The sequence below is a fragment of the Anarrhichthys ocellatus genome, unplaced genomic scaffold (genome assembly GCF_004355925.1).
Source record: "Anarrhichthys ocellatus isolate YVR2014 unplaced genomic scaffold, GSC_Weel_1.0 scaffold5, whole genome shotgun sequence".
Lineage (NCBI taxonomy): Eukaryota > Metazoa > Chordata > Actinopteri > Perciformes > Anarhichadidae > Anarrhichthys > Anarrhichthys ocellatus.
In genome coordinates this window covers 3436262-3458988 of record NW_022280035.1, presented here as the reverse complement: position 1 = coordinate 3458988, position 22727 = coordinate 3436262, and the positions used below count along the sequence as shown (strand labels likewise).

Here is a 22727-nt window from a genome sequence, read left to right as displayed (position 1 = left end):
AAATTGTACTAAATGGTTAGCTGTGTAGTTATTTATTTTTTTACCTCTAGTGGCTCATGAAGCTGTTTTTATGAAAGGGTTCCAGTCTTGTTTATCATGCACATGACGACCACGTGACGCATACATGGTCCTACCAATGGTATGACACTATCCCACTGTTCAACAGATGAGCAGCGATGTGCCAATAAAGACGAGGAAGAAAGCTGCAAGCTGGGAACATAAAGATGAAGTCAATGCTGGATTGAAAATTATTTTTAAATGTTTCACCACAGGCAACCAGTTTGTTCATGTTAATTGGGTTTAAAGAAGGCAGCAGCACTGATGCCAATTTGTCAAGACTCAAATAAATACCACGGCTTAATTCCCTCAGAGAGGAGGATCATTTATTACTATAATATACATATAAATTACCACAAGCACAGTATCCTTTGTCTTAAAGGATGTCTTGAGGGGATATTTAACCATTTTGGGGGTGAAGTAAACAGGGAGGCTGTCAAATGCTCATTGCATTCATGAACCAGAACATTTCTAACTTCACTCATTGGACCTCACTTTATAAAATAATCAGTATAGGTATCATTTTGATGATGAATCTCTACTATTAGTCCATTAAAATGTGTAGCTTATATTAGTAATGCCTCTTTATTTACAATTACTAGTACACAAGTGGATGTAAAATTATTTTATTTTTGAATCGGTTAATTGGCACCGCACCATGTTTTATAAATATGTATATCGTCAATGATGGTTAATCTCTTCGGATTTTTGACTAAATTATAGACCAAATAAACCATCCAGAAAATATTTGGGAGATTAACGTGGTAAGTGTGGGTATATACATAAATACATACATACATATATATACACATATATCGAGCCGTATTTATGGCTCTTGTATATTTTATTTCTCTTTTATACACCTATTTATCTGAGTTTATTTCTGTCCTTCCGTGTCGAATTTCTCCTCTGGAAATCAAAAGGCTTATCTCATCTTTTGTTATTTATTTGAGATATTTGTTTATAATATTGTTAATGATTCATGATTAAGGTTATATTGATGCGATCATACTGGGTGGTACGCAAAACCACAGCAAATCGCATTAGATTCGTCCCAGATCCGATTATACTACGCATCACTCGGAGACAGCTGTGGCGGAACACTCTAGAAACTTCTAGTAGAAACGTCTACTACGCTAGAAACGTCTACTACGTTAGAAACGTCCACTACTCTAGAAACGTCTACTACGCTCCACCTGCGTCAGCGCTGACATTCTTCATCCTGTGATACGCAATAAGATCCGCAAGTAGAGTCCACAGAGCTAGAGGCGTCTGCGTTGGTTTGTGGGAAGCATTCCTTAATTTTTCGCGGGCATTCACATTTTTCTTTTCACGAGACTGTTCTACCTACGAAAAAGAAGCTCACTTCGCACTGAGACATGTAAGTTGTGGAGAGTTAACGCGGGGTGTAACAATGGAAGGGAAAGTGCGACGGTGCAACCTGCTTAGCTTAGCTAGCTAACGTTAGCCGCCTGACAACATGCGTTTTTTTGCAAAGGCGGGAGGTTGGCCTTGCCTCAATGGATTTTAAGATAACGTTACCTCGCTTCAACCTCGTAGACTGAGGAAAAAACACCTTTGCAGTTATTATAGCAGACCAGTTGTGTAACAGCATTTACTGAAAAAACGGCCGCGTTTTTTGTCCGATAGCGTTGGCCAGGTGCACCGCATGGCTCTACTAACGTAGCAGCTAACGTTACAGTCAGCGTTGTTAGCTTAGCACAACGGCGTTAATTGAACGACTTCGCCCTATAGCAGGCTATCATTAGATTAGCATCATGGTCTGTGTGTGTGGGGGTGAGAAGTCCGTGATTTTTAATCGCGTTACTAAATCAAATCTGGGACTTGTGTGTGTGTTTTTTTTAATTCAAAGCCCGTGAAAACGTTGCGGCTTGAACGCAAAGTGACCATCGTTTAATCAACGGTTGTATTTAACGCTAGCTAAAGCTACCCAACGTTCATGTGTAAGAGGATTTGGTTTATTATTGCATGTTAATGCCAAGAGCGATATTGTATCTGTAAACATACAGCTACTACTCATGTTAGTTCACATAAAATAAATACATAACGTTAAATAATTAACGTTATTAACTTAAGTCACTGAGTAGTTATTGATTCATGTAACCACTGACGTGACTTAATTCTACTGGGACTCTTATCTTTCAATATCATTTGATAAAAACACCGTTTTTTATTTTTAATTCACGGCCTTCTCTTCTAAATACTACTGTAAAGTTTGATTGATCGCCTGAGCTTCATTTGATTTTAATGTGATGGTAAACCTTGGGACATCACCCAGCACTTCATACAGTGTAAATTTAGCATGATTTTGCAGCTATAAGGTAAAGACAAAAATTACAATGTAAAGGGAAGCTTGAGCCCACCCCACCCAAAACTGTTAATATAACTTGTCATGTTTTAGCATTCACAGGTGTTTTACTTTTGAGGGTTATTGATACAGGAGTGCATTGTGTAACTGGATGCTGCAACCTGATGCATAGGCAGTTTGCTGCCTTCAGGCTCACCCACCTGTCACCAGTACCGATCGCCTGTATTATGCATTTTTTATGGTGTTTAAAACTGTGTCTACGGGTACCAAAGCCTTTACTTTGTAAGGGTTTGGTGATTCACAATTGGCTTTACATGTGTTGATGTTTAGATGTCCTCTGTTTCTTCACAGGCATCCAGCAACAGCCAAGTGGTACGATAGGAGGGACTCCGTTTTTATAGAGTTCTGTGTAGCAGACAGCAAAGATGTTAAAGTCAGTTTTGATAAAACAAAGTTTGGTTTCAGGTACGTTTGTTTCATGTCAAGTTGTATTTAAACATGATATTCTTGTTAAATGTATTTGTTTTGATTTTTCCCAGAAATGAGTTTGGTGTCGATTATTTTATTTCCACAGTTGTTTTGGAGGAACTGACAGCGTCAAGCATGAGAATGAAATGGATCTCTTTGAAGCCATCGACGAAAAGGTAAGTTTGGACGGTATTGTAGATTGCATTGTACAAAATGCAGACAAACTGACCGCAAACTTTTTATTTTTTCCGTTCCACCTCAACGCAGGAGTGCAAACATAATCGCACAGATCGCTCAGTGTTGGTCTATATACGAAAAGCACAGCCAGGGAAGCCATGGCCGAGGCTAACAAAAGAGAAGGCTAAGGTCAGTAATGGACTGCAAAGGACAGCGCGTATCAAACATTTAGAAAGCTTACAGTTAACAGTACGATACAATTCATTTATGCACAACATAAATGAGAGGTCGCTATTTTGTGTTTTCACAGCTGAGTTGGCTCAGTGTCGACTTCAACAACTGGAAAGACTGGGAGGACGATTCAGATGAGGAGATGGGGAACTTCGATCAATTCTCAAATGTAAGAACTATGCATCGATTAGTACGAGTGAAGTCATTCATAATCCTCAAAGAGGTCGACGTTTGAATCACTTAAGAGGAGATCATTTGGATTTTATTGATACTATTATCAATTCTTATCAGTTTGGTTCTTTATAAAGGTTCTCATCAGTTCTTTTTCATTACTAAATAATTGCTTTTAATACATTTTCAACAAAAATAATTCAAAATAGGATTATATATTTAGTATTTTTATTATAACTAAATGTTTATTAGAGCAGCAACAGTAATGTTTACAACAGCAAAGTCACTATGAAATCAATAACATTCGACTGGAAATACATCTGACATGTCGGTACAATAAATATCGCTGACATCACAACACTGAGTCATGTTCAGAAGGAATGAAGTACACAGACATCAGTCGGTGTACTTCATCCTGTCCTCCTCACTCTGCTGGTGATTTACTGCCTGATGTACCGCTGGTAGAGGGAGGGAGGAAGGAAGGAATGCTTTGTCTCAGCCAGCACATTCGCAATAGCACGCTGTGCTTGTGTCGATATTAGTGGCCATGGATGAAAGACAGCAGATTGAAATATAGCTTTACAGATTAAAGGACTGATAACTTCGGAGCTTATCAATACTCATTTTAAATAATTTAGGGACGGATCCCGTTTATTACCGTGTTTCGGTACCCGTCCTTATTTAACCACTCAAAAAACCTACACACGGCATCTAGCCAAGCACCAAAGTGTAAAATAGTGAGGCTAGAAGACTATATCATGAAATATAATGTTTTTAATCTTAGTTTTCCCCCCTTTGCTTCCTATAAATGTTCTTTTAATGACTTATTTAATATCACTCGACACAGAATCCCAATTTGATATTTGTATTTTTCAATACAACAACTGAATGTATCCCACTTTGTGTAAAATGTCAGTTGGTAAACAAAGAACGGCAGCGTCACCGGTTTGTGTCGACGGTTGCATGTCATTCCCGACCTTTCTCTCCTATTTCCACTGTCACTATATAATAAAGGCATTAAATTCCCCCTGAATAATAATAATAATAATAATAATAATAATAATAATAATAATAATAATAATAACAAAAATAGACTGCTGTTGAATTGTTAGTTGATATTGGTCAATAATATAGATACCGTTGTTGGTATTGGGAGACAATTCATCTCTACATTTTTGTAATTGAATCATTCTGCGTGCCAGTTTGACTTAAACTGATTGTCCATTGTCCTACTTTGAGTGCTCAGCTTGATGTCTTTTAGCTGTTGCAGCATTTGCTTAATAATGAGCACTTTTAGTAGTTAATCATTTTGGTTTAATATTACAGATCATGAACGACATGGGAGGCGAGGATGACCTGGCTGATCTAGACGCTCCAGAAGAGGTAAGAATCTAAGCATTAAGCTCATAATCAGAAATAAAAACTGGTCATAAATCAGACTTTATGTTATTATAGTTGCATGTTTTATGTGTAACATTTTCCAACCTAATCCTTTCTTCTTCTTTTTTGGTCCTTTTTAGGAGGAGTCTGCAGATAGCGATGACGAGAGTACGTATTTATGAGACTTTATATCAACACATCTGTAAATGATTGCTGTCATGTGTGTTGAGATGTTTAACGTTATTTCTGCTCCACTTTACTTTCAGAAATGCCAGATTTGGAATAGTTGTCTGTGAGACTCTGGAAAGATAATGGAAGAACAGAGGGCAAGAGGAATCATAACAAATGTATATCTTGAAACTGAAGGCGGTGACAAACAACTGTACATATGAGTCAGTAGCCATATTTAAATCCATAGCCTCAGCTCCAAACTCTTGACCGATCAGTACACTGAAGGTTGATATGCATGGTATTGTACAGAGCAGCTATCTCCACTTCCATTTGCTGTACTGCACCTTTTGGGCATCTTGTTTTACTGTTAACTATTACAAGTAAGCACACATCATTTGTTGGAAAAGCTGTGTAGTTGTTCTCAACCGAGCAATATGTGATAACAGATTTATAATTTGTTTCCGGATTAATTGTGGTTTAAAATGATTAGGTCCACCCATTCCCAATGTTGTGGTTTTTAAGTCGACCCATGTAGTTTCTCATGATTTCAGAAGACACTAGCTATGTACATCAGAAGAACTAGATGCATTTTTTTTTGATTGGGTTCCTCTAAAGCCTTCCATTTGCCGTAAATTAGATATCCAGGAAGCCAGCTTTTGTTTCCGTGATTTAACCTTTCAGCTTACATGTTTCCCTTTACTTCTTGTTTATTGTTTGAAAAATTAGAATATTCTGAAACCATTGCAGCATCTTCCCAGTTTGTCACCTACTTTGGTAATCGGAATAGATTCCACATATTTAGTATCTTAACAGTTCCTCTTTCCATACCCACCTAACACACGCACACACACACACACACACACACTCATGTTAGACTGCAGAAGCAAGGTGAAATGTGAAACAACTGATAACGAGGCTCGAAGCTTAATTGGGCCTCGGCATCATGTGGTGTGTTGCTTTTCTCCAGGTTCTTTCCGTTTGTTCATCTAGAATGATCCTCCCATCTCAGCGAGGGCGTGTCGGACCGATACGGCGACGTGTAATGACCAAATTCTATTTGCACTGTCAATAAAGTGTACGGGGAGACAAATAGTGTTGAATTACAGTGGAAATTCTTTTTTTATTGTCTACATCTTTCTAATAAACTGTTTAAGAATCATCTTAAAGCTCTTTTCTTTTTCTTAAATTACATTTACATTATTAATTTTTCCTTAATATAAAGTGTGCCTTTTGGTAGTTTTGGACCGCATGCATCATTATTGGGGAGTTGTGGGAGCAAGCTCACCGTCTAACCTGGTTACAGATGTAATTTATATTTCATGTGAACATCCTAAAGTAAAGAAATGTTTTTTCACTGAAATATATTTTGGATAAAGTATTTTATTGCAAAGACTACTACAGCAGGCTGTAGGGCAGTAATGACATTTGAATTAAGCTTTGTTTTTTTATAATTTAATATTGTTTTTAAGATTCCTCACGTTTAGCGCTCGGCACTGGATTGTAGACGTGTTGTGTGGAACATTGATTATGAAATTGTTTTTAAGAGACAATGTCCCTTTTATGTTCTAAACTCAAGTACTTTTTAGACATGTCTAACCTAATGGACTACTAGTCCTACTTAAAATGCAGTATTTCTACTTAAGTACCTTTCTGTGTAACTAACTTCTATTTGTGCCTCTTTCGGTGCTAGGACCCAGAAACCTTCTGGCTCTTCGGCCCAGAATATTAGCATACTTCCTCCGCAGGCCTGATTTCCTCACTGTCATTTCCGAGAAAGTGACTATAATTTGCAATACTAGTTTCCTGTTTTTACCCTGGAGCACATTAAAATAAAAGCCTAGATTTTACATATGTATTCAAACTCACATCAGTATTTACATTGGCCATTAATCACTTTTGTTAGGGTTAAACAGCAGTGGAAAGTATATAAGTACACCTACTGAGGTACTGTAGGCTACCTTACTTTTATATTTAAATGTCCTGCGGCTAAATAATTCTACTCCACATTTCAGATTGTACTTGTTACTCCACCTCATTTATGTGACAATTGATACCTATGTATATTTGATATATGTATATATATATAGTATGTTGTAATATACGTCTGCTTTGTTAGTTGAATGTTTACTATATTTACTTACTTTTGCTACTACTTATTACTACTTATTATTATTCATAAATGTTTATATTTATTGTTTTTTTTCTCGTTCTTCTGTCGTAATCTCTGTTGAAACTGGGGCACAAGGATTTCCTTCGGGATTAATGAAGTTCTGTATTATTTTATACACAGCCAGGCACCACATTACATTAATGCATCAGTAATAGTAATGTAATAAACAATAATAAAACAAAGGGGCTATTCCTGTTTCATTAATTACTTTAATTTGATATAGACACATTTTTACAGTGGACACTTTTAGTCATACCAAAAAACGTAATATAGGGTCATTATTATTATTAATAATAATACTAATACATGTACTAATACTATACGGATTTTCTTGTGAAGTCTCGTGAGGACACGTGACCGGATGTGTACGCGGTTGTTGTTGGGACGTTGACGCCGCTCCTCTTCGCTCTGTTCTGTGATCATGGCTGCAATGGACCACACCAGCCATGTTTTGCTAATTTAAAACCCAAAGGTTGGGAATAGTTGTTTTATTATTTAAACCGCTTGTGTTATCTTCACCCGCACATCCGTGTTTTAGACGAAAGGGTTTAGAGGCATCTAATCCGAAGGATTTGGAAAAAGGTTGGATAGCTTTTACCTGAAAATATCAGCGAAACTTTTGATGGTGGCAGTTGTGGGAGGATGATGCTCTGCAACAAAAAAAATGTGTCTTGTGTGCGTGCAGCGTAAACAATGTAACTTCATCTGGCTGCTAGCTAACGTTAGCTAACGTGAACAAAAGGGGGAGCACGCCTCCCGTCTGTTAACGAGTGAGTTAGCCGTTAGTCGCTATCAACAGAACGGTTGGTCTTTATTTTCATCCGCTGATGGGCGTCATGGTTCCTCACCTTCTACCTGGCTATTAGCTAACATCGCAGCTTAAAGGACCGTGCGTACTCACGTTGATGATGCTATCAGTTAGCCTATCTATAGCTAGCGTCTCTTAGCTAGGCTCTATTGTGATGATTTAGCTAAATAACCTTGGAGCTATTGTGGATATTTTTGTATCCGATGTTTCGCATTAAAGTAAACGGTATGTTCAAACCTATTGATGAGCCGAACTACGTGTGTAACGTGCACGGTGTCCGTTGTTAGCTCGGCTGACTAGCGGCGCTTTAAAGGGAATTGTTCTGTTTGAGAAACGCAGCTAGCGCGACTTGTGCTAACGCGGCGCCTGCTTTTTTGCAACGGCCTTTGCTGAATTAGGACATCGAGTATCCACAGAGGGCTACTTTCTGTATTGCGTGTGTGTGTAACTGATAACTGGTAACTGCTTCAGGCCTCGGGAGTGACTATATAATATGATCGGTAATCCCTCCGTTGTTACTGTGGCCGCGGCCGCCTGTTCTTCGGATATACAAGTGTGTGTGTGGCCGTACATTTATCATGGTAGATTTGAGCTTGTATTAGCAAGGCGCCTAATGAAGAGCCTCTATATCGTAATATCCCGGTTGTCCATTACGGGCCTGGCATCTGCTTGTTGCTGGCTGCGACATTTTTGACGGTTGCCGTTGGAACGAAATGGTGCTGTCACAAGTTGCAACTGCCAAAAATCATCGAGGATAGACATTTCGTACATATTTACGTATCGTGTTGAGAGCTGCATGGGAATTAATTAAATCATTCTTCTTTTTTTGTGATGCACATGCGTCTTAGCCCCGCTAAGCATTGACTTCCACTTCTATATGTTTTACTGAATGGACGGTTGGGTATTAGGAGTGTAAATCTGTATTTTTTTTGTTTTCCAGATGGAGTCAAATAATCATTTCAACTATGACAGCCACTCCTCAGCAAACTCAGGACTTAAACTCTCCTCAGGGGATTCTCTTTATACTAATGGGTCCTCCATGAGCTTTCCTCAGCAGGGGAAGAGTGAGTAGTTTTGGCCTGCACTGTATCAGTATGCATTCTATAAAGGTCTGTTTGTGTGCTTTCATAGAGCCAGACTTCTCTTTCTAACTTGCTTAATGTTGTTCTGTCTAGCAGATATGAATGGCGAAATGAATGTGAATGGCGTCACTACTGTACTCGGGTCTGGGGTGCCTGGTTCTCACCCACCAACAGCTCCCTACCCACACATGAGCAACCACCACCAGAGCAGCATGGGCTATGACTACTTGTGGGGAGGTCACCCACAGTACGGTCCAGCCATGGGCAGCTCTCCTGGGCACGGGATGCACCAGAAGCAGCCTACACCCGGGATGGTGCAGCCTCAGTCACAGCACCACTTCCAGGGTCATGGACAGTACCAGCTGAATGGGGGTGTTGAAAGCTCCCACCAGCCCCCCGTGGCAGGCCCACCAAGCATGCCTCTTACTGGGAGTCAGTACTGGAACAGGAGTAACCCTGGCCCACAGCAGATAAGTTATAACTCCCATAGTATGTACGGGACATACCCGAGTCAGGCACATCCTGGAATAACACCGTCACAACATCACCAGCAGCAGTCCTTACAACCCACCCCGCATCAGCCGTCGCAACAGCACCTCCACTCCCACCATCACCCACAGCACCACCACCAGCAGCACCAGCAACCACAGCATTATGGCCTGATGCCTAATGGGATGCCCTACTACCAGCATCAATCCCTTCCGTCTCCCCAGCAACAGCCATCGCAGCAGTCTCAGCCCCAAAGCCAGACTCCGATGATGCCCCCAGCTGCCCAGAATTTTACTCCCACACAGGTCAGCCCACAGCACCACAGCTTAGGCAGAGGGGGCACTGGCAGTCCACTCCCCGTGGGAATATCCACAACACCAATGATGTCACCGCCAACAGTGCAGGATAGTGGATCGCCCAAGGGTCACAGCAGGGAGCGCAGCCCCCATGCTAGCAATGTGGGAATATCTACCATCATGCAAGGTGACCATTTACACTTTTACATCACGGATGTGTTTGTGGAACTTTGTGTCTAATTTTATCACGTCTGCCCTTTTTTGTGTTTCTCTATTTTCCACAAAAAGTTAGTGATATTACATTTGTGCCTGGAATTGGTTAGTTCTACATGTTGACACTACTGGTATCTATTCAACTTCTATTTCCTCATAAATGAAATAGTCTCCTCTACTTCACATTTCCTCCTTAGATGTCACTAGTTGAGTGATATTCATGCAGTCATATGGTCCTCTTCCTCTTTGTACATACTTGGCCTCGTCTTCCCTGCTGCTGATCATATTAAAACACGGCACTCCCTGGTTGCATTTGCTTTCTATGGCATCTGTATAGAAGAGAATTGTTTGTTATTGGTTAATAATTTTAGCCATTTTTGGGGGTTTCAGCTTCTCAAATGTGAAGGTTTTTTAAATTTATTTATATTATTGTTAACATTGTTATTTGATGTATATATTTAGTCTTTTATGGTACCCTGCTAGTTATTTCTTGCACATGAATGTCTCGTATTGGGCCAGGATTCATGCCGGTGCTCAGCGGTGTGTTAGTGCTAAGATTCAACCAGCAGGTGCCAGTGTTTGATTATGTAAAACAGTGACCATCGGACTCTTCAATACATTATACACTCACTGTGAATTCATCATATAAAAAACACTTAACAGCCTTATTGATTTTTTTGTTTATTTCTGTCTCAGGGCACACAAGAGAAGCTGTCAAGGAGGAAGATAGCAGCTATAACGGCATGGAAAGGGCACCTGTTGCCCATAGGCTACCCAAAAGTTCAGCTCACGTGGGACCCGATTACCATCCGCATTCGGAACAGCCGGCAGCTCAGCAACCAGAAATGGCTTCCCCTGTCAGAGAGACACCTACCCTGTCGGTGTCATCACTGCTCTCTGCATCTACCAAGGCCTCAACACCTCCTCGGGTCTCTGAGTCTCCCTCGTCTGCCCCCGGGCCTCCTCTGGTATCACCCCCTGATGTAGAATCTACTCCACCACAAATCTCAACGCCCCCCAATGTGTCCTCTACTCTGTCTCCAGCTGCTCCTCCCAGACTTTCCTCATCGCCTCTAATGAAGCAAGGCCTCAGGCCTGCCACTACTGCTGCGACTGAGACACCCCCTGCTGGATCCAAGCATCTGTCAATGGGGTCCTCGTCCTCCTCCTCCCTGCCTGCATCACCTCAAAAGTTGTCTACACCTCATGTCTCAACTGATAGTATGTCTAAACCTGCAGTTTCTTCAGTCTCTCCTCCGTCATCAGACTCTTTGACTCATCAAACCAAGTCTTCATTGCCTCCTACGTCTTCTAGACCTCCAACAAATGTCACAACTGCCCCCATCTTATCTCTTCAGCAGATGGTTGAAGGGTCCAAGCCACCTCTGCTGACGTCTTGCTTTCCTGATGCACCCAGAGCTCAGCATGAAAAGCCTGGGCCCCCAAAATTAATGTCTGCTGTCTCATCAATGTTTGCAAAATCCTCATCTGCTGGTGTGGCTCCACCTCTAATGTCAGCATCAGGATCTTCAACCTCAACACCACCCGGCTCCTTTACATCAGGATCTTCATCTGTCACGTCTGTCTCAAAAACTCCTTTAGTTGGCAGTAAACCAGGTGACCGAGCACCCACACCTCAGCGCCAGACATGCACTTCTCCAGCTGCTGACTCTGGTTTTTCCACGGTATCATCATCAGCGGTGAACTTGCCCTCCCTAGCAGCCCATGAAAGTCTTACAGTCCGACCTCCGTCTACCCTACCTCTTCTAACCGCTCAAGCCTCCAGGACTGCACCCGTGTCCGGCCCTCCTGCTTTGGTGCCTCTGACTTCTGCAATGGGCACGTCTTCTGGAGTGGTCCAAAGTTCTGACTCTGAGCAGCTTCCTCTTAACACCACTCCTCCTCATGCGCTGAAGCAGTCGTCTCCGAAGTCAGAGCACCGTGGTCATAGTGAGGATAGGAAAGCGTTGGCGAACAAACGAAATGGAAAACCAGAAGAACACCCACCTCGTCCTCATCATCCACAAATCAAGCCATCACAGAAGGTGGAAGCTACTGAGTCTAACAAATCTGAAATTCGATCACCCAAATTCCTCACTGATCTTCCTGGGAAACTCCTGCAGACCACGGTCGCTTCCAAGAATACACCAACAGCCTCTGAAAAGCACCACCTGCAAAGCAGCATCTGTGAGGCAGAGGACTCCATGGGGGAGCAGACTCCACTCAGAAAGTCTTCACATCTCCACAGCACAAGATTAGAAGATCTGACGGATGAAGACGAAAGTTTTAACTCTTCACACACAGCGTCTCACTTTGATGGCAATTCAACATTTGACAGCCCCTCTAGAATTGATGTCAGCTCTGCCTTTGAAAAGACCTTGTTTCTAGACGGCGAAAGCTCACGCGTAGACGACTCCACTCACTTTGACAGCAGCTTTCACCTGACGAAGGACGCGTCTCAGTTTGACAGCACTTCCCATGCAGAAGAGGAACCATCTACTGGGTTTGACACCACTGGAATTAGCGGCTATTCTGCGGAAGAGTCCAGAGATGACACGTTGGACTCCACCAGGGAAACGTCTGAGGCAGAAGAGACCAAGGGCAGCTGTCAAATCACAGGAGAATCCATGCTGGAGTCTCTCTCTCAGATAGAAGAGCCTTCTGATAACTCAAGTGAGTCCAACTCACACCCATTTGTGCCGTCTCAGCCAGGTCAACCGATTCTGTTTTGTACGTCGTCATCCCGTATTTCTGAATTCTGCCAACAGCTTAATGTTCTTGTTGTTTCATCTCAGGACCTGAAGCAGAGTGGGGTCCCCGAGGACACGACACATCAGACTCAGCTGGACGCATTAGCATCAAGACCACTGCCAGTGAGACCATGACTCCCCCGAGTTTTGAGATGAGAGATGAGAACTTCATCGCCTTCAGTACCCCAGCAGAGAGCCTTGCTGTGCACCCACTCCAACCAGTAACCGTTCCTGTTCTGTCAGCTGCTGGAGGACCTCAGAAAACGCCAGGGAAACCACGCAAACCTCGCGCTCCAAAGACATTGTGGATTAAAATCCCAGGTATTTAACATTCTGATTTCAGAAAGAAATGTTAAAATGTTAGATTTGATTTAAAACTTTTTTGTTCCTCTTTTGTGTTCAGCTCCTGAGGAGGCCAAGCGGAAGCCTCGGGCTCGAACCCCTAAAGTGGAGAAGATAAAGACTGAAGAAGACGGAGGCATTAAAGAGGAGGTAGCCAAGGGCAGAAAGAGGAAGAAGTCTCTCAAGGTGGATGTTAAAGAAACATCGGGTGCATGTGGAGAGGCTGGGCCTCCCACGGGAGAGGTTGATACCGTCACAGCCACAATTGAAGCTGTTCTGGCCACCGCTTCAGCGTACACCACAGCAGACGTGAAACCCAAGAAGGCGAAAAGGGCCAAGAAACAAGACCAGGAAGGAAATGTGGCGAAAACGCCGAAACAAGATACAGAAACAGTTGCTAATGATGTTGACGAAAATGATGACGACAGCTCCACTGCAGGTAAAGAAGGCGGTTAGTTAGAGGGGGGCTTCCACTGTAAATGGCATTTTGCTGAGAGTTGATCTCACAGTTTAACAGTCTAATGCTAAATGTGTTTGTGTGCATTTTCTTGAACAGGTGAATCCAACAGACAGAGGAGGGTTGCAACTGAGGAGCAGGTTCAGTTCCCGATGGGACATGGGTAATGTTCCCTTGTGGAGTTTTGTTCCTTGCATTATTCTAGTTTCTCTAATATTCAATAAATCTGAGTTAGCTGGATAACTGCTAAATGACTAAACCCCAGTTTTCAGATAAGTCAGAAATCCTTCACTGTAACTAAATACATTTATTTTTTGCATGTTTTCTGCATTGAAGTCTTGGCGTGCAGTCCTGGTTCAGCTGTCAGTTCATTCTAGTTAAAAAAATATTTCAATGCCAACAATAATGAACTTGTAAATTACTTCCTTCAGTAACTCATCCTGTTTGAGGTCTCAAAAACGTGTTTATTTAGTTTCGACAAGTTTACAAATGTGTGTGCAGTGTTGATGTATTACAACTCGATTTGTAATGATAATCCTGTAATAATGAACTCTGTCAACTGTAGTTGGAAGAGGGAGATTCGTGTGAAGAAAATGGAGTACCGCATGAAGGGCGAAACCTGGTACTACACACCCTGTGGAAGGAGGATGAAGCAGTTCCCGGAAATAATCAAGGTACGTTTTACTGGCAGTTCTTTAAATTGTCTTTCAAGGCAACTTGAAAACATGGTGATGTGTTGACAATGTCAAATCAATGACCATTATTTTCTCTCTCTCTTGCCCGGTCTCCTAATTGCTTCCTCCAGTACTTGAAGAAGCACACGGACAGTGTGGTCAGCAGAGAACACTTCAGCTTCAGCCCACGCATGCCTGTTGGAGATTTTTATGAAGAAAGGGAAACTCCTGAGGTCTGTTTATTTTTCTGAGTGCTGCTCTGTTTATTTTTCCTACGCTATAAGAAAGTATAATCATTCGCACAGCTTAAACTCATGGTGACGCAAACCTGTCGAAGACGTTTTGGGGACTCATCCTTCTCTACTGTATGTTACAGGGTAAGCAGTGGATCCTCCTGGCCAATGAGGAGGTTCCCTCTATGATCATGGCAATCACCGGCCGGCGAGGTCGACCTCCAAACCCGGATAAAGAGAAACCTCGCAGGGTCCGTGTCCTGAAGGGAGGGCAGGTCCGCCGCCCTGGTAGACCTCCCAAACCACAGATGATTGACCTCCTTAGCAAAGTTGACGCCAAGCTTTTGACGCGACTTGAGGCCAAGGGTGAGTGTATTTAGACTGGAGGAGGCATGAGTGTACAGGGATGTGTTTATAGCTGGTATTAAAGACTTGGCAAACAGAAGACTTGCACATAACCTCGAGAATGTTGCACTGAAGCTAATTGTTTTTATTTCCTTTTTACAGAAGCTCTCACGGAGGAGGAAAAGGAGAAACTTGTGAAAATCAAAAAGAAAATGAAGAGAAAGGTATCTAGTTCAGTTCATGTAGTTTGTGGTTTTTAGCTGTGTTGCTGTTGGCACCTCGTCCTGATTTTTTGTTTATTATTTAGGCAAGAATGAAGAGAAGGGAGGATGTGAAGATTAAGAAGATGAAAGCGGAGAAAAAGAAAGCCAAGGTACAGATAAAATCAACACAAAATCATTTGTCAGCGTCTTCCTCGGCACCACCCCTTCCTCACCTCCACCTGTTCTTTCTTTCCTCTGTGCGTTCAGCTTGAGCAAGACGCCAAGGACCTGGATCTGAAGGCTGAACCAAGCGACCCGACTGCCCCCCAGGCCCCGCAGCCGGCACCGGGGTCTGCTGCAGAGCCCAAGAAGCCCGGCCGGAGGAGGTCGGTCAAGCCCGAGGCTCCTCCGCCAGTACAGCAGACCGACGAGGAGAGGATAGCCCAGGGTAAGAGGGTGCTGGGTGCTCGCAGTAAAGCCAAGGCTCTGGCTAAAGCCCAGGCAGAGGCAGAGGCGGCAGCTCAGGCGGCTCTAACAGCTAAGAGGGCGGCAGAGAGGAGAGCACAGACCCAGAGACGCATGGAGGAGCGGAAGAGGCAGCAGTTGATCGCAGAGGAACTGAAGAAGCCCATAGAGGACATGTGTCTCACTGACCACAAAGTGAGTTGTGTTATTGAAACGGTTTCTTTAAGTCTACATTAGCTCTAATTAGAGGGTTTTAATCATGACCTATTTAAAACTTTGTCTCCACCAGCCTCTGCCAGAGCTGTCCCGTGTCCCCGGTGTGGTTCTTTCTGGCAAAGCTTTTGCACAGTGTCTGGCTGTGGTCGAGTTCCTACACGGCTATGGAAAGATGATTGGTCTCAATATACCCAAGGACGTGCCCAGCCTCGCCACGCTGCAGGAGGGTCTCTTAGGCCTGGGCGACGGCCAAGGAGCGGTCCAGGACCTTCTGATGAAGCTGGTGGAGGCTGCACTCCATGATCCAGGCCTGCCCTCATTTTATCAGGTGTGTGATACAGTTTGAACATTTTTTTCCATTAATGCAAGTCCTGATAAAGAGTGGCAAACATTCTAATCTACGTTTTTCTCCTCATCCCAACCTTCAGTCAGTAAAGATCCTCGGGGAAAAGCTGGTTGAGTCAGAGCTGACTCGCAGCACAGTCTCAGAAGTGCTTCGCGTCTTTTTAGAATCTCACGGTTACGAGACAGATGTGTGCAACACACTGAGGACCAAAACATTTCATGCTCTGCCTCCGGACACCAAGGCCGCCATCCTGGGTTTCCTGGTGGACGAGCTCAACAGCAGCAACGTTGTGACGAGGTCAGAACGGGAAATCAGTTATTCATCCTTTAGGTTACTCTTGAACCTAAAGGTTTGTTACTACTGCTACTCTTTTACTTTATTAATGTCTGCATTTTATATTTCAGTGACATTGACAACACATTAGAAAACATGGCAACTTACAGGAAAAACAAGTGGATCATTGAGGGGAAGTTGCGCAAGTAAGATCATGTTTTTCTCTCTTCAAATTCAGATCTTTTTTTTTTTTTGTAATAAAAACACAGAGGGCCGTAGGACGTGTTGATCCTGATTGTTTTCTCTCCTGCAGACTGAAGGCGGCACTAGCGCGCCGTACAGGACGCTCGGAGGAAGATCTGTGTTTTGAGGAGAGGAGGCGCAGTGCCAGAGTGGCAGATGAGGAGAACCTCAGTCTGGAGGAGGGCGGCCTGGCCTCTGAGAGAAGCAACCGCCGGGCACGCAAAGAAGAGCCCAAACTCAGTGATGTAAATATCTGTTGTTGTGATTCTTTTTTTTTTTTTCCTCTATTAGAGACAGCTTTTTCCTACACTTACTTTTGATCGTTTCTGTTACAGAGTGAGAGCCCCACTACTGCCAGCGTTCCAGAGCTTGAAAGGCAGATCGATAAGCTAGCCAAGGTAAGTCAAGTTTACACAGACTCGGCTATTTATACATTTATGCTGCTTTATATTCAATATTCTTCTGCTTTTGGATCTCCACAGCGCCAAGCGTTTTTCCGTAAAAAGCTGCTGCAGTCATCTCATTCCATGCGGGCCGTACTGCTGGGCCAGGACCGTTACCACCGCAGATACTTGGCCCTTCCTCACCTCGGAGGAGTTCTGGTCGAGGGGCCAGAGGAGCTTTTGAGTGAGTCTGAGAATGAATTTGAAAGCAATGTGATTTCTCTTTTTTTTTTTTTTTTAGACTTTAAAACTCCTTGGCTTATCCACCTTCATCTGAACATTTCTATCACGCAGCTTCTGGAGAAGTCCTTGTAGCCGAGGTTCCAGTCACCTTCCTCAAAAAGGAGCCCAAAGTGGAGGAGACCCCCATGCCTACCAGTCCCCCTCCTACTCTGCCTTCCTCTCCTTCCTCTGCTACCTCTGCACAGCCCCACACCTTTTCTCCAGAGGAGGACAACCTCCCCGGCACTGCATCCCTCATGAGCAGGCCGAGAGGACGAGGACGCCCCCGAAAAATCAAACCAGAGGTGGAGCTTCACCTCCGCACGGCGAAGATTCGCCGCCGGCGTCGGAGTAGCGCCAGGTCGGGGGGTGAAGAAGGGCCCGGATCGCCGAACAGTGGCACACAAAACCTCACGCAGGCTGCCTTCCAGAGCTGGCTCAGCCAATCGCAGGATGCAGTGACCAATGGCACGTGCTCAGCAGCAGGGGACGCTCCAGAGGGTAATCGACCAGAGGAGAGCGTGAAGGAGATGGCAGAGAAACAGGGACAGTGGTTCAACCTGCTCCCAAAACAACCGTGCGACGATAACTCTCTGACAGAGTGTCAGATTCCCAGCTCGCCCCCTAAACTCCTCCCTCAGATCACGAGTGCTCTGCCCGCTCTCGCTGCTCCACTCATGCAGGTTTGCTAACAGTCAGAACTATAAATACATTTAGTTATGCTTTAATAATGCACTTTGAGTCTTCTGTGTGGCGTATAAATAAATAATCTCTTCCCACCCTTCAGTCGGACCCGCTCTTGCCTAGCCTGACTCCTGCTGACGTCTTGACCGCAGCAACACCACAGGACGTTCCCTCCACGCTACCTGCTTCTGCTGCTCCCGCTCCTGCTGCCACGCCGGCTCCGACTACCCCCGCCAAGCCGGGGCGCAGGCGGAGGAGAGGTAGCCGAGGCAGCAGTCCTGCTCGCAGAGGGCCAAGAGGAGCTGCGGCCAAGCGTCGTGGCCGCCCTCCCAACTCCGTGTTCCAGGAGCTCGAGCAGCTGTACTTCACTCAACTGGTGGTCAAACCGACTCCAGCATGTAAGTTATGTTTGGATTAAAAGTCTGAGAGATTGTTTCTTTTTTTAAATAGTTTTAACTGGTACTACTTTAGCGACTCCCAAACTATGAGAGAGTTCAGAGCTGATCCAAAGATGTAGGACTCCACACTGCCAACATTTAGTTTACAAATCTATACAGGAACCATATAAATCATGGTTATTTATTGTGTCTTTCTTATTTGTAATGCCTACGTTTCTTTTCCAGCTATGGTGCGTGGCTGGTGGTGGATCAAGGATCCAGAGGAGCTGTATAGCACCTTACAGGCCCTCCATCCAAGGGGAATCAGGGAGAAGGTGCTCCATAAGCATTTGGCCAAACACATGGAGAGTTTAGCTGAGATATGCACCAAACCTATCAATGGTGAGTGTTGGTCATAAATGGATCCTCTCACTTGTTTAGTGGAGTTTGTCATTTTGCATTTTAACTCTGATCTATTAGTATTTGACATCATCCTTTTTTTCCCTTCTGTATCTTTCCCCCTGTCGCACTGTTACAACTGTTCTTGCCGGTCTAGATCCTATATTTGAGTCAAAGTTAGAGGAGAAGGATGTGCTGTTGGAGGCTCTGCAGCAGCCCTGGCAAGTGCAGGAGAAAGCAATGGAGACTGACATCTGCACCTTGCAGTGGGTGGAGGATCTGGAGCAGCGGGTCATTGCAGCCGACCTCCATCTCAAGGTAAGAAACTACCTCTCTTTATTTTCCTATCCTGCATCGTCTGATTAATCAACAATTACAACTGCAGTTGAGTTAACAAAGTCAAATTAAGAGGGAAGAGAGGCATCGGGTTATTCCTGTTTTCCGTCCGTCCATTCTCCTGAACTCGATATCTCAGGACCACCTGAAGTGATTTTCTTCAAGTTTGACACAAACGTCCACTTGGACTCAATGATTAGTTATAATTTAGTGGTCAAAGGTCTCTGTGACCTCATATTGAGAATTCATATTCTCACTTCACACAAAGATCTAATGGGGTAAAAATGATGAAGTGATTTTGGACAGACGCGGATGTAAGGAATACAATCACAAGGCGGTAATTCTACTTTGCAATAACAAGATTGAGGATGAGTGGTTTTTAATGAGACTCTAAGAGATGAGAGCAGAACAGATACTATTGGGAGAAGTTAATGAAACGAGTAGGGAACATGTACACGAACCACAACGTCAGTCGTTCCACACTTCTCACCTCTTATTCACTGTGGTCTCTCTGCTTTTAGGAAATGACTTGAATATAATTTGCAACATTTACTGACATATTTGGCTTGTGCTGTGGCCATATGCTGAGAGGTGTGCATGTGTCCCATTCACAACACAGTGAAAACATCTGAGGTGTAGTAACAACACATATCCGCTTTTTGTGTTTCTACAAGGCGGCACCTCAGAGTGCAGTGACTGATGCTGAATCCAACACAGAGACACCAATGGCAGAATTTCAGGTAACTATGTAAACACGATTCCTCCAGTTCTTTTAGTTAAGAAAAAAAACAAACACCATCTGTTTACTTTCCTCCCTCACTGATACTTAAACTGTCCCTGCCTCCTTTTTTAAGCCCTACACAATCCCAGATCCAGACTCAACACGTGACGACCTCCAATACTATGAACATGACGCTGACCCGCGTGATGACTGGATTGTGCGAACTAAGAAGGAGTGGTCCAACCTGCCACGTATGGTCACACACCCGGTGGACTTGGCAGTGCTGCGGTTGGCCAACCTCGAGCGAAACATCGAGAGACGCTACCTGAAGGAGCCGCTCTGGAACCCCGCAGAAGTGATGCGCCTCGCTCCTCTCACACCGACCCCGGGAGAAGAGCATCCCATGGATGTCTTCAGGTGAGATGGACTTTCTGTCTTTGGAAGAAATTTTGTTCTGTTTTTATATATCTTTTTAACTTATTTTCCTTTTTTAATTTTCTTCCGTTCCAGTCTGGAAAGCGAGATCACGTCGCGACTACGAACATGGCGACAAGCTCTGGATCGCTGCCGCAGCGCTCCCCAGGTCTGTCTGTGTTTACTTCAGCTGGAGAAGGCCATTGCTTGGGAGAGATCTGTGACTAAAGTGGTAAGTAACTTCAACTCTCAAGATTGTTGTTGGACCTTTTTGTTTTACGAACACACTGCACAAACTAACAGAAATATCACCAAATCCCATTAGCTGTCATCTTGACAATAAGGACTTCTTCTCTGCTTTGTATCCAGAATTGCCAGGTTTGCAGGAAGGGAGACAACGATGATTGCCTCTTGCTGTGTGACGGCTGTGATCGTGGCTGCCACATGTACTGCCTGAGGCCCAAAATCACCCAGGTGCCAGAGGGAGACTGGTTTTGTCCTACCTGCGTCGCCCAGGTCAGAACCCGTCCTGTGATTCCCGACTAAGAAAAATAATAATTCATAATTAACAAAGCTTGCAGGATAAATTAGGGCCGTTTTGAATTGAGCATTTTGTGGCGATTGTTCCCTTCAAATGAGTTCTTTGCTATATCAGAACCAGAAACTGGGTCATTGCCAAGTAGGTTTTAACATACAAGGAATTTGTATTTTGGTGCTCAAAGAAAGTACTGCAAAAGTCAAGAAATACAAGAGAGTATATGAAAGATATATGAAAATTTAAAGAGCTGTTCAGCTCCCCGTCAGCTCAACTTGCTTCCTTACTCGCTCCGTCTCTCAGGACGCCTGCGATACGCCGCGCTTGTCCAAAAAGAGGACCAGGGTGAAGAAGAGAAGATATGAAGACGACAGCTCCGAAGAGGAGACGTCAACGCGGCGAAGTAGTGGCGGCATGGCTACGCGGTACAAGGAGACCGTGACGCCTCCCTCGTCTTCCCGTCACTCTGGAGAAGGAAGCGCCGCTAAACGTCGTCGCATGACGACCCGCAACCAGCCTGACCTCACCTTCTGCGAGTGAGTCCTGCCTTTATCCACGTTGAGCAGAATCATCTCATTAATGTTACACGACAGGATTTATAGATAGTTGGTGGATTTGTGTTTAATCATTTTATTTCCTGCCAGGATCATTCTAATGGAGATGGAGGCTCACACAGCCGCCTGGCCGTTCCTTGAACCCGTCAACCCCCGACTGGTGCCAGGCTACCGCCGCATCGTCAAAACCCCCATGGACTTCCTCACCATGAGAGAGAAACTGCTACAGGGAGGGTAAGAGCCGAGTGTGCCTCTCGTTTCATTAATACATTTATTTATTAGCTCGCATTCACAGTAGTTCACTTATTAGGGGCATTAAGGAGCAGTCCAAAAGTCAAAATGGATTTAAAATGATGGATGTAACCATTTCCAAATTTTAAAACAATGTTATCCAACAAAATATTCTGCTTCAATCCATATTTATTGACGTTTTTTTTCTCCTGCCAAAAACCTTTTACTTTCCCGCACCCACCTCTATTAACAGGACGACTAACAACAATATAACGGCTCCACAAATTCCATTCATCTAACCACAATAACACAACATTAGATGTATGCTAGCATTCGGATACACTTCAACAATAAGCACAGAGAACATGAGCAATGGAGACCAAATATAGCACAGAGTCTTCTACAAGCTGCTAGATTGACAGCTGGGATTACTAAACAATATCCATGTTTGTTGTTATCGTTTGTAATGATAATATTGGGCGAGTGGCTTTGGAGGGAGGCCTGCAGTGATGGGAAGTGTTGCCGACTTTCTCGCTAGATTTAGCGACTTTTGGACCTAGTGTTGCTAGCTACTTTCAATGGAAGAGAGTTGGCGACACTGAGCTGGTTCTTCAGTGTTCTTCAACCTTTCCTAACTCTACCATCCACATCTGTCCTTTCCTCGTCTCAGGTACTGCAACTGTGAGGAGTTTGCAGCAGACGCTCAGCTCGTCTTCAACAACTGTGAGCTGTTCAACGAGGACACGTCGGAGGTGGGAACGGCCGGACATGCCATGAGGCGTTTCTTTGAGAGCCGCTGGGCGGAGTTCTACTCAAATAAGGACAAATAGAAGCTTGTGACGTTCCCCCCTGATGGTGGGGCTTGTATACTGTTGGTGCTGTCACCGTCCCAGGCACACTCTCTCCATTACTGCTAAGACTGTCTGGATGTTCTTCCAGCTCCGTGTATAGGTATATATGTATAGATTTTGGCTATTTGTCTGTTATTGTTTCCTCTACTGGGCGAATCTTTTGCAGGCCCAACAGCTGAACTGGCTTGAACTTGTACCCATTCCTCGTCACAGAGAGTGAGAACGCGTCTCTTCACTTTTCATTCCTCCTTTCGTGTCTCATCTTCACCTCATCTCCAGTTTGCATTCTCCCTTTCACGTCCCTTCACAAGCCCCCATGTCCTAGCGCGGCCTTCGGTCAAGCCCTGCTTGTGAGGTGATGACACGGTCTC

At 44.0% G+C, this 22727-nt stretch overlaps 2 protein-coding genes across 7 annotated transcripts; both read left to right on the top strand.

Moving 5' to 3' along the window:
- The first annotated feature begins 1262 nt into the window (after nt 1-1262).
- On the top strand, nt 1263-6143 carry ptges3b (prostaglandin E synthase 3b (cytosolic)). The gene is made up of 8 exons (XM_031844414.1): nt 1263-1438; nt 2738-2851; nt 2961-3030; nt 3122-3220; nt 3342-3431; nt 4760-4816; nt 4954-4981; nt 5080-6143. Coding segments are annotated over exons 1-8 (480 nt in total). The 5' UTR covers nt 1263-1436; the 3' UTR covers nt 5100-6143.
- Nucleotides 6144-7538: 1395 nt separating this feature from the next.
- baz2a (bromodomain adjacent to zinc finger domain, 2A) lies at nt 7539-22660 on the top strand. Of its 6 annotated transcripts, none has more exons than XM_031844364.1 (30): nt 7539-7626; nt 8903-9026; nt 9138-10016; nt 10739-12715; nt 12838-13113; nt 13196-13573; nt 13691-13754; nt 14157-14265; nt 14397-14498; nt 14642-14864; nt 15006-15067; nt 15151-15216; nt 15314-15706; nt 15801-16055; nt 16156-16370; nt 16478-16552; nt 16660-16834; nt 16925-16987; nt 17072-17216; nt 17327-17937; nt 18042-18336; nt 18562-18717; nt 18872-19032; nt 19725-19790; nt 19905-20188; nt 20282-20417; nt 20555-20701; nt 21024-21256; nt 21365-21508; nt 22176-22660. In XM_031844364.1, the coding sequence occupies exons 2-30, from the start codon at nt 8903-8905 to the stop codon at nt 22333-22335; spliced, it is 7974 nt and encodes a 2657-aa protein (XP_031700224.1). In that variant the 5' UTR covers nt 7539-7626; the 3' UTR covers nt 22336-22660. The 6 variants fall into 6 exon arrangements, with proteins under 6 accessions (XP_031700224.1, XP_031700223.1, XP_031700227.1 ...); XM_031844363.1 differs by having other exon boundaries at nt 7543-7736; XM_031844367.1 differs by lacking the exon at nt 7539-7626 and adding an exon at nt 7744-7924.
- Nucleotides 22661-22727: the final 67 nt, after the last annotated feature.

Coding starts and splice junctions, on each gene's coding strand:
- ptges3b (XM_031844414.1), top strand. Junction 2,852..2,960: donor AAAACAAAGTTTGGTTTCAG/GTACGTTTGTTT, acceptor TTATTTCCACAG/TTGTTTTGGAGGAACTGACA. Junction 4,817..4,953: donor ATCTAGACGCTCCAGAAGAG/GTAAGAATCTAA, acceptor GGTCCTTTTTAG/GAGGAGTCTGCAGATAGCGA.
- baz2a (XM_031844364.1), top strand. CDS start 8,903: ATGGAGTCAAATAATCATTTCAACTATGACAGCCACTCCTCAGCAAAC. Junction 16,988..17,071: donor AGATCGATAAGCTAGCCAAG/GTAAGTCAAGTT, acceptor GGATCTCCACAG/CGCCAAGCGTTTTTCCGTAA. Junction 18,718..18,871: donor ATGCACCAAACCTATCAATG/GTGAGTGTTGGT, acceptor TTGCCGGTCTAG/ATCCTATATTTGAGTCAAAG.